Source organism: Rhinoderma darwinii, chromosome 1 (genome assembly GCF_050947455.1).
Source record: "Rhinoderma darwinii isolate aRhiDar2 chromosome 1, aRhiDar2.hap1, whole genome shotgun sequence".
NCBI lineage: Eukaryota > Metazoa > Chordata > Amphibia > Anura > Rhinodermatidae > Rhinoderma > Rhinoderma darwinii.
Genome location: NC_134687.1, coordinates 642,236,667 through 642,248,798, shown reverse-complemented (window position 1 = coordinate 642,248,798; position 12,132 = coordinate 642,236,667). Strand labels below are relative to the sequence as shown.

Sequence of the window (12,132 nt, the reverse complement as noted above, 5' to 3'; positions counted from 1 at the left end):
TATAATAGGTGAGTCCATACAGTGATTAGTTGCAGTTATAAAAGTCCCCTGATTCACACTAACTGTCTATACTATCTGTGAGTGTTATGTGCAGAGTCCAGTGTATTTCTATAAGTTGCTGCTCACTGCCTACTGCTTGTAAGGACTGAGGAAATCTATCACAAAGAGGAGGCAGAGGAGACAGGCTGAAGGTGCATCACTTAGGATACACTAAAACTCTACAGTGTGAGGACAGCAGTTCTATGTCACCCATCCATCACTTGCTGCACTTAGATAGGACTCAGAGCAGAGCAAGTGCAGTGTGAGGAGACTCCACCCCCTCTGCTTCTGCAAAGCTTGAAACATCATAGGAAATGTACTATGGATTAGGAAAACCATATCAAAGGGAAAGAAGAAACCAAGATAGCAGACAGCACATAAATGGCACATTAACAAAAACAGATAAACGCCATGAATACATAGGAACTTCTTCATTATACTATAAAAGCAGCTTTTGGAGCACTATATAGAAAAAAAAATTGCAAGAGCGCTTTAACTCTGGCGACTCAGATTGGATACTTGAATACGTGTTTATTCACCCCTAAGGACTTCAGGTACTTTCCAATCCTATTTTCTGGGTTCTTTGATCTCAGTTTGACATGTCTCCTGTTTCCTTGTCTTTCGATGGCCCGGGACCTTTTTTACTTGTCATTCTTATTTTTCCATCTTAGTGCATGCAACCAGTGTCGCCCCAACCTAAAACGGTACAATACATCAATATATATGATATGAAAGATATAGATAAAAGAGATAGGTAGTAGGAATTAATAATAATCTTTATTTGTATAACATAAAAAAATCGCAACTTAGATATATCAAGATATTATAATCATCTATCTCATATATATTGATATATACAGTGAAGGAAATAAGTATTTGATCCCTTGCTGATTTTGTAAGTTTGCCCACTGTCAAAGACATGAACAGTCTAGAATTTTTAGGCTAGGTTAATTTTACCAGTGAGAGATAGATTATATATATATATATATATATATATATATATATATATATATATATATATATATATATATATATATATATAAAAAAAGAAAATCACATTGTCAAAATTATATATATTTATTTGCATTGTGCACAGAGAAATAAGTATTTGATCCCTTTGGCAAACAAGACTTAATACTTGGAGGCAAAACCCTTGTTGGCAAGCACAGCAGTCAGACGTTTTTTGTAGTTGATGATGAGGTTTGCACACGTTAGATGGAATTTTGGCCCACTCCTCTTTGCAGATCATCTGTAAATCATTAAGATTTCGAGGCTGTCGCTTGGCAACTCGGATCTTCAGCTCCCTCCATAAGTTTTCGATGGGATTAAGGTCTGGAGACTGGCTAAGCCACTCCATGACCTTAATGTGCTTCTTTTTGAGCCACTCCTTTGTTGCGTTGGCTGTATGTTTCGGGTCATTGTCGTGCTGGAAGACCCAGCCACGAGCCATTTTTAATGTCCTGGAGGGAAGGAGGTTGTCACTTAGGATTTGACGGTACATGGCTCCATCCATTCTCCCATTGATGCGGTGAAGTAGTCCTGTGCCCTTAGCAGAGAAACACCCCCAAAACATGTTTCCACCTCCATGCTTGACAGTGGGGACGGTGTTCTTTTGGTCATAGGCAGCATTTCTCTTCCTCCAAACACGGCGAGTAGAGTTAATGCCAAAGAGCTCAATTTTAGTCTCATCTGACCATAGCACCTTCTCCCAATCACTCTCAGAATCATCCAGATGTTCATTTGCAAACTTCAGACGGGCCTGTACATGTGCCTTCTTGAGCAGGGGGACCTTGCGGGCACTGCAGGATTTTAATCCATTACGGCGTAATGTGTTACCAATGGTTTTCTTGGTGACTGTGGTCCCAGCTGCCTTGAGATCATTAACAAGTTCCCCCCCGTGTAGTTTTCGGCTGAGTTCTCACCTTCCTCAGGATCAAGGATACCCCACGAGGTGAGATTTTGCATGGAGCCCAGATCGATGTCGATTGACAGTCATTTTGTATGTCTTCCATTTTCATACTATTGCACCAACAGTTGTCTCCTTCTCACCCAGCGTCTTACTTATGGTTTTGTAGCCCATTCCAGCCTTGTGCAGGTCTATGATCTTGTCCCTGACATCCTTAGAAAGCTCCTTGGTCTTGCCCATATTGTAGAGGTTAGAGTCAGACTGATTAATTGAGTCTGTGGACAGGAATCTTTTATACAGGTGACCATTTAAGACTGCTGTCTTTAATGCAGGCACCAAATTGATTTGGAGCGTGTAAGTGGTCTGGAGGAGGCTGAACTCTTAATGGTTGGTAGGGGATCAAATACTTATTTCTTTGTGCACAATGCAAATAAATATATATAATTTTGACTATGTGATTTTTTTTTTTTATATATATATAATCTATCTCTCACTGGTAAAATTAACCTAGCCTAAAAATTCTATACTGTTCATGTCTTTGACAGTGGGCAAACTTACAAAATCAGCAAGGGATCAAATACTTATTTCCTTCACTGTAGTATAGTATAAGCTGGGGCTACACAACGATTTTGGCCACGACACAGGTCCCATGGCCAAAAATCGTTGTCCAATAGCCTACATCGCAAGTAAAATGACCCTGATGACCTTCACTGTCATTACTTGCCATGTAGGCTACGAAACATACTGATCTTTGGCCGTGCAATCTGTCGTGGCCAAAGTTACCGTGTAACCTCAGCCTAAAACTACACTATATAACAATATATATATCAGATAGATAGCTATAGACAAAAATAATAATCTTTATTTATACGAGACAAAAAAATCTGCATTTAGACATTATTATTATAATCTCTTTATTATGGACGAGGTAGATAGCTAGATGATAAATAGAATGACATGAAAAAATCTGTATAATAACTTTATTATGGCCTTTATAGACAAATAAGACAGATCGATATGAGGTAAATACATAGATAGATATGGGGGGGGGGGGTCAGGGTTTGCCATGAGAAGTGGTGCGCCGCCGACAGAGAAAGTATTGTGATCATTGTCACAGGTTGTCACAATGATCACATGCCTACAGGCCACGCTGATTGGTCTCTGGGCAGAGCTCTGTGATGTCAGCTGTCTAGACAGCTTTGTCACGAAGCTAAATGCCGCTACAGAGCGGAAAAGAGTAAACTCAGGAGGACGTTGTGGAACATCCTTGCACAGTTAATTGCGGACTGCCTGGACATTTATAGTCTATGGGCGGTCCGCAAGTAGTTAACAAGACTTATTTTGTGTGCAAAACATTTCCCACACTCTGAACTTGAATATGGCTTCTCTCCTGTGTGAATTCTCTCATGTATAACAAGATCTGATTTCTTTATAAAACATTTCCCACAATCTGAACATGAATATGGCTTCTCTTCTGTGTGACCTCTCTCATGTCTAAGGAAATATGATTTAACTTTAAAGCCCTTACCACATTCTGAACAAGAATATGGCTTTTCTCCTGTTTGAGTTCTCTGATGTATAACAAGATGTGATTTATTTGTAAAACATTTCCCACATTCTGAACATGAATATGGCTTCTCTGCTGTGTGATTTCTCTCATGTGTAACAAGGTTTGATTTTCGTGCGGAACATTTCCCATATTCTGAACCGGGGTATGGCTTCTCTCCTGTGTGAAAAATGACCTGAGCTTTTTGTAAACTGTTTACCACATTGAAAGCTTTTACCCCTTTTCTGAACTGTGCTTGTGGTAAGATTCTGTGATTTGTCAGAAGACTGTTCCTCATTATTAGGAGGATTATATGATAGATCTGCACTGTGAAGTCTAGGATGTACATTAATGGTAGCAAGATTTTCTCCTGAAGACTGCTGCATGATATCTTCATCTTCTGATTTATAATTTAACAATAACACGAAGTTGCCCTCAGAGTTCATGCTGTTAGGATTAAAAATTAATTTTTGTTTGTCTTTTTCAAACCATAAATGTAACATAATCATAACATTCTAATTAGGCTAGAATCATACATGCATTTTTTTTAGTCAAAGCCAGAAGTGGATCCAGCAGGAAAGAAAAGTATAATCCATGCCTTATGAATTCTCTCCTGGCTTTGGTTAAAATAAAACTGTACCAGACACGGCACGTGTAATTTAGCCGTATAAAACTTTATATAACACTTTAAAATAGATCAATGATAAAGTCCAGGATTCTGGTCTGCACACAGTCACCACTTTTATTACATAAATATTTACTTGACAAAAATAAAACATTTTTTTTAAAAGCACAATCTTGTTTTGCAAGCATGGCCTTTACCAACACATTTGGCCCTTCAATGCCAATTCGGCATCACTTTAATACAATAATTTAATTTAAAGTGGCTCTGTCACCAGATAAAAAATGCCCTATCTTCTACATAATCTGATCGGCGCTGTAATGTAGATATCAGTGGTTTTTATTTTGAAAAACAATCATTTTTGACCAAGTTATAAACAATTTTAGATTTCTGCTAATTACTTTCTTAATAGACAACTGCGTGTTTTTACTTTTTATCAACTGGGCGTTGTATAGGAGGAGTGTATTTCGCTGACCAATCAGTGACCAATCAGCATCATGCACTTCTCATTGTTCCAGCCCAGCTTCTTTCACTGCACAACCACGCTGTAACAATGGGCTGGAACAATGAGAAGTGTATGATGCTGATTGGTCAGCGTCATACACTCCTCTGTACAACGCCCAGTTGATAAAAAGTAAAAACACGCTTAGTTTTCTATTAAGAAAGTAATTAGCAGAAATCTAAAATTGTTTATAACTTGGTCAAAAATTATCGTTTTTCAAAATAAAAACCACTGCTGTTATCTACATTACAGCGCTGATCAGATTATGTAGAAGATATGGCACTTATAATGTGGTGACAGAGCCTCTTTAAAAGGGGCTCTGTCACCAGATTATCAAATCCTTATCTCCTATTGCATATGATCGGCGCTGCAATGTAGATAACAGTAAAGTTTTTTTGTTTTTTTTTTAAAAACGATAATTTTTGGCCAAGTTATGAGTAATTTTATATTTATGCAAATGAGCTTTGAAATGGACAACTAGGCGTGTTTTTTTCGTATTTCCAACTGGGCGTGTTTACTTGTTTTACTAACTGGGCGTTGTGAATAGAAGTGTATGATGCTGACAACTTCGCATCATACACTTCTCATCGTTCCCACCCAGCTTCTTTCACTAAAGACGCACAGAGTGACGTCACCCACAGGTCCTTGAACCTTGGCGTCGGTCAGAGAAGATACATCGGCTGAAAGGCGTCCAAAAGGTTAATATGCTCGTCTCTAGGGAGTTTGCTATGCTTACCTGCACATTGTAATGCTGCTGCAAATTCAACTGTACGCTTGGAGCTGTGGTGTCTTCTCTCTTCCGACGCCAAGGTTGAAGGACCTGTGGGTGACGTCACGTTGTGTCTGCAGTGAAAGAAGCTGGCTGGGAGTGAGGACGTCACCCACAGGTCCTTCAAACTTGGCGTCGGAAGAGAGAGGACACCACAGCTCCAGGCGTACAGTTGAATTTGCAGCAGCATCACGATGTGCAGGTAAGCATAGCAAACTCCCTAGAGACGAGCATATTAACCTTTTGGACGCCTTTCAGCCGATGTATCTTCTTTGTCCGACAAGGTTGAAGGACCTGTGGGTGACGTTACGCTGTGTGTCTTTAGTGAAAGAAGCTGGGTGGGAACGATGAGAAGTGTATGATGCTGAGTTGTCAGCATCATACACTTCTATTCACAATGCCCAGTTAGTAAAACAAGTAAACATGCCCAGTTGTTAAAAACACAATACACGCCCAGTTGCAAATACGAAAAAAAACAAAAACACGCCCAGTTGTCCATTTCAAAGCTCATTTGCATAAATATAAAATTGCTCATAACTTGGCCAAAAATGATCGTTTTAAAAAAACAACAAAAACGTTACAGTTATCTACATTGCTGCGCCGATCACATGCAATAGGAGATAGGGATTTAATAATCTGGTGACAGAGCCTCTTTAAAGGGACAGTCATGTGACCCACAACCCACACATTATGTGACCACTGGAATTCAGGTAACACTGTATTTACACTGTAACACTGTGGTATCGAACAGGTTAACAGTATTTTACTGAGGAGTATGAAGTATTTATAACTACAGCAGCATCTTATCATTATTTCTGTCCGTGTCTGTGTAGGAGCAGCTCTTGCACGGACTCTTCTGTGTTGTTTTTTAACGTATTGTCGCTGCAGCCAGTTTTAACTTTCCGGACAGAGACTAATTTTTTTAATCTGACGTGCCACTTGTGTGATAATACATTTGGAATGCTTTTACTTATTCAAGTGATTTTGAGATTTCTTGTGACACATTGTACTTTAGGTTAGTGGTACATTTTGGTCAATACATTCAGTATTTGTAAAAAAACAAAAACAACACCACCAAAATGTGTCTAACACTTATAATATAAATTTTCCCCCCCAAAACTTTTTCTATTACTCTGCTTGTAAGACCATCGTACCATACAATATAGTAAATAATTCACATTTCCCATGTCTACTTTATGTTGGCATAATTTTTTTAATATCCTTTAACCCTTTCATGCCGACAATCTGTAGATTCACGTCCAATCCGCATATACCCCATGCAGCGAGGACGTGAATCTGCAGACCTCTGCTTCTGACGGCATAGCGCTGGGGAGAGCGCTCTGACGCCAGCGGTGTCAGTGTCCCTGCTTCCCCAGCAACCTGTTCTCTGACAGGCGAACCGATTGGTTCGGCTACAGAGAATATGATCACCATTATTACCTGCTTCCTGACCGCCCACTGTAAATTCACGTTGGTGCTTGCTGGGCTCTGTGTAGAACCGATGTGAATTCACAGTGGGTGTTAAAAGCGTGATCCGGGTGTCTCAGAGTAGCGGTGACATACAGAGCACGCTGTTAACCCCTGCCTCTGGTCCCAGAGATATGATCGGGACCTGATTGGTTCAGTTCCTGATCATGTGATCGCAGGGAAAGTTTGTTGTAAAAAAAAATGGAAAGTTTGTTGCTACAACAAACTTTCCCGGGGACCGATCGTCGGTTGCATGGCAAAACCGGAGGCCATACAGCCGGAGGCTGGTCCTCATAGGCTCCCTGTTCGTGTGACTGTCAGCATCACACTGACCGTTTAGAATACATTAGACTACCTAGGTAGTGTAATGTATTATATCAGCTATCAGTGCTGCAGGTCTTCAAGTAAAAAAAAATAAATAATAAAAATGTTTTATAAAAGTGTAAAAACAAGTTATAAGTTACAAAAACAAAAAATGCTTTTTTTCCTATAAGAAGTCTTTTATTACAGGAAAAATAAATGAAAACGTTACCAAATATGTGTACTTTTTTATCACCGCGTATGGTATTGCCGTAACCTTATCGACCCACAGAATAAACTAAAATGAAATTTATAGCGCACGGTGAACACTGTAAAAAAAAAAATTAAAAAGAGGACAAAAAACATTATCAGAATATATATTTTTTTGTCACTTTGCTTGCAAAAAAAATATCAAAAAATAAAAAAAAGTGATAAAAAAAAAAGAAATCACATGTACCCTAAAAAATTGTACCAATGAAAATGACAGAGGGTAACGTAACAAATAAGCCCTCACATAGCTCCAGTGGAGAAAAAAAAAAAAAAAAAAGTCTGGCGCTCAAAATATAGCGACAGAGATTGTGCGGAGCGTTCCAAAAGCGGATAAGATTAGGCACCATTTATCAGTGCAACACTGGCCACATATCTATGAATTATTATTTATACACCGCATTATTATACCCTGATGTACTCTGCACAGATTACATATACCCTGATGTATTCCGCACAGATTACATATGCCCCCAAATTATAAACTGAAATACCAGCAAAACCCCAAACAGAACTACTACCAAGCACAATCTACCCCTGACGAAGCACCAGCGAAACGCGCGTTGGGTTAAGCAGAGGTCCCCCTCCTGGTCTTGATCTCCTATTTATCTTCTTATACGCAGGTGTAGGTATACTACTTTACATGTCGTTTTTACTTAGATTGTACCTTATATATATTCTCTATACTTATTTATGTGTTCATCTGTGCAAAGCGTACCATGCCTAGTACCTGCTCATTAATATGTACTTATGCACTTTAGCCATATATAGGTTGTGTCAGACCATTTTTACATCTTGGGGGATTACTCTGCTTTTACGTTCGGATTCCATTTGTGTTCGAGGATCCATGGCATTTTTATTATGTCTAAGTGTTATACGTTGTCTCCATGTGTCTAATTGACTTTAATAAAGATTATTTGTATTTTTTCAAACACCTGGTCGTGACTTGTTTCTTGTTCTGGTTTAGTTTTAATTAGTCACTAGGACCACTAGTATCATTCGGGGTATTATTCGGTTTGCTAGTATTTATTAGTACTATTTTAGAGTACATGCAACTTTTTCATCACTTTTTATTCCATTTTCTTGGGAGGCAAGGCGACTATAAAACGGCAATTGTGGCATAGTTTTTTTTTGTTACGGCGCTCACCGTGCGATATAAAGGACTTATAAGTGACTTCTGCACAGACTGACCAATCACCGTGATCGCCGGCTGATACCAAAGCTAACTGGTCTCCAGCTGGCTAGCAGGACGTCAGTTATCAGTAAATGTCAACTGTTCCTGTGCGATCTTTAGTGGGGACAGTCTTACTGAATTACATGCATGTTCGTCACCATGCGAAGTCACCACATCCCCTGAAGTACATGCACCTGATTTTGCATTAAGGGTTAAATTAAAGATGTAGAACAGTGCAATTGAATAAACGGAGAATAGTAAGTAAGAATTATTACATTTTTGCTTCGGCTGTTACGCTTAGCAGTTATGAACCTCCACAAAGATGAACTGTGTGTCCAACATTAGTGGTAGTGATACCACATATTAAGTAGTAGATGAAGGTGATGAAGCTCGCTTACAGGGGTGAAGAGACTCCATCGCCTTCTATGGGTCATCTAAGAGCCACGTTTTCCCATCAAGTGAGAATCTCAATTTAGAAGGATATTAGAGACTAAAACAGATGTTCTTTTCCAGAAGAATTTGGCAGGCAGGATTAAATCCTCTGCGTTTTGTCACCACTGCAGTAGAAAAGTCCTGAAACAGGAGCAAACTTTGATTTTTATGGACTAACGTTTGATCGGGCCTGATTCTGTGAGCTCTTTCAATGACAATAGCACCAGAAGTCGTCACAAAATTCAGTGCCTGAGGGAGCCATGCAGAAGTGACCTGGAGCAATTTGTTAGGTCATACAGAATGTGATACATTGATGAGGTGTAGATGATTTCTTTATGTCTGTGACTTATATAGCACCAAAATATTCTGCAGCGCTGTACATAGTTTCTCACTTACTATCCACATTGGGGCTCACAATCTAAATTCTCTATTGGTATGATTTGGGGTGTGGGAGGAAACCAGACTACCCGGAGGAAACCCACGCAAACACGGGGAAAACATACAAACTCCTTGAAGATGTTGTCCTTGGTTGAATTTGAACCCAGGAGTCAAGCGCTGCAAGGCAACAGTGCTAACCAGTGAGCCACCATGCTGTAATTTCTACAAACTATTAAGTCCAGTGAGAATATGAAAGTAGCCAGACGAGCATCTATCGCCGGCATCAATCACACAGTAATCGCAAATTACTTTCGCCCATATATGGATCTTCCCTATGTGATGAAGGCAGATTTTTACCACTTGCTTTGAGTTGGCTATTTTTATTGGATCATACCGAATTGTCCAGAAAACATGTCAATAGTGCGGGAACGCATAACGGGATAAGAAATATGAGTGAGCTTCTATAGAACAATGTATACGGTATCACGATTCTGAGGTAGTTATATCAGAGGAAGAGCTGCAGAGCAATGAACAACTAAAAAGGTTAACCAGGGTTGTAGGTGCATCTTAATGAGGAAAATTCTCCCAGGGGAGTAATAAATCTGTGGGGTGTTTTGAGGAAGGACACTGAAGGACTCGTCAATATGCCTAGAAGCTCCACCGCAGGGTGAATGAGCAGGTCCTGCAGATTCACAGCGTCCGAACGTGATTAGAAAGGACCATGGGTGTCAGTAGTCCCGTTGATTAGACTATAAACAGAAAGCTCTCCCAGCTACACAAGGTATTGCCTGTTTCTCAGCCCATCAATGCATTGCTGACTGCACCGGGTACCTTGCCCTGGATCCTCCATGCAGGGTAATGGAGCCGCTTATTTCTTAGAGCATGGGGGAGAGTCATGTGAGTACGACGCATGCTAGTAGTGCAGGTGCCATTCTGTGCATATGATGCGGGAAGCGACCTCTGAGGATGGTGTAGAGCTTGTCCTTGAGAAGCAGGATATTGTCCATCCTGCTCTTTTTTCGACTACCAGGTAGGATTATTTAGGGGCTTTATTATCGTCCAGATGTAGCAGCTCTTCTAAAACGCGGCCGATGCGAAGTGACATCTACTGAAAGTCCCATACATATAATTTATTTGGGGGGGGGGCGGGTACACAGAAAATTTGCAAGCCTTTTTTTCTTAACTTTGTTTTTATCTTTCCACACAAAGCACAGTGCAGTATAATTAATGTATATTGATTCTATGGGTCGTTATGATTCTTTTTGGGGGGGGGGGTTCTTTTTAATTTTTATTCAAGTTAACAATCCTTTTTTTGTCTCTCTATGGACAAAAACTACTGACTATCACTGACAAGTAACATAATAAGCAGTTATCGTTGGCAAGCCTGGGTCCTCTGCTGCCATGGTATCCCGTCGCGGAGCGCTGATGGTCTGAAGCGGTAGCCCCCTCCCTCTGTTACACACCTTAGTTTCAGCAGCCACTATTGACCAAAACATTTAAGGGGTTAAACTGTCGGCATCAGAGTTCTCTCCGATCCCGGCACTTGTATCAGGAGCCCAACTGTGTATAAGGCCTAATTCACAGGAGCATATTTCACGTCAGTGTGCTGTCCGTTGATATAACTGAGAGAACACTGACCCATGCAATACAATGGGGATATTCAGATATCTGTGTTTTTTCACGGAGTGTGAATTAGTTGCATGAAAACTTACCGCATGCGATATTCTGGTTTGTTTTTTGTGAACCACATCACCCATTGAAGTGAATGGGTGGGTGGTAAACACGGACTGCACACAGACGACATCTGTGTGCTTTCCGTCTTTCACGCATCAGTTGCTAAAGAAACACTGAGAACATTTTTTTTTAAAAAATGATGATAAAACCAGTGCTGGCAGAGGAGAAACATGGAAATTAGAAACTGATGCCACTCTGAAACCACACTGACGAAACACGGACATGAAATACGGTCAATTTTTTGCAGGGCGCAAAACGGACACACTCGTCTGAATGAGGCCTTACAGTCATGCTCCTGCTGTTGAGGTCATGTGTACAGTGGCAATAACCACGAGATCCAAATGACTGATATGTCCATCACTTGTCGATAAAGGGTGAAATCTACTTTAAAAGCTTCTTGAAGACCCTTACAGGAGAGCGACCAGAAGACATGTTCCAGAAGAGCGACTTAGTGTACAGTAGATGATAGCGGAGATCTGATTGCTTAAAATTGCAGCCTAAGGTTGTACTATAGGTACAACATGTCCCCTTGTGACTTGTGTGCAGTCGTCAAAACAAAGAAAAATTAAAAACCACCTCAAAAGACACACTGTGTGAATTTATTATTACAGTGTCAATGCTGGAAGTGTCTTTGGCGAGCCCCCTTTCAGCATTGATGCGGTGTTTGAGTGGTTAAAATGAAGAGAGCACCCAAATACTGACACGAACACTAAGGCATGACCGTATTCATAGAACACCTTGTAGAGAACTTCTACGTGCAGTCACAGCTCCCTCACACATTGTCTGAAGTGTTACTGTAATGTAGAACTAAGGAGGAACCTCACCTTAACAAACTTCCCAATTCACTTTCTAAATTCATTATTAATGACCTGTGGTAACACCTCCTGCAATTTCCTCCTCCACTTCACTCTTACACGGTTGATCGCCCCTCACCCGCTCTTCTTCTACTTCATCCTCCGCTTTAATTTTAGTCAGATTGTCCCCCTAATTTCACAG

The 12,132-nt window shown here is 40.2% G+C and overlaps 1 protein-coding gene across 4 annotated transcripts in view; it reads right to left on the bottom strand.

The window, feature by feature from the left end:
- Positions 1–456: 456 nt before the first annotated feature.
- LOC142671959 (gastrula zinc finger protein XlCGF66.1-like) overlaps positions 457–12,132 on the bottom strand; it is a 30,691-nt gene continuing 19,015 nt past the window's right edge. For 2 of the 4 annotated variants that reach the window (XM_075847163.1, XM_075847166.1), the window contains one exon: positions 457–735. Coding sequence is in view for 2 of the 4 variants with exons in the window: in XM_075847166.1 (XP_075703281.1) it covers positions 707–735 (29 nt within the window). In the remaining 2 variants the exon portion in view is untranslated. Of the gene's footprint in view, positions 736–3,152; positions 3,939–12,132 lie in introns of those variants that run through there. The other 2 variants (XM_075847162.1, XM_075847164.1) reach the window with 2 other exon arrangements.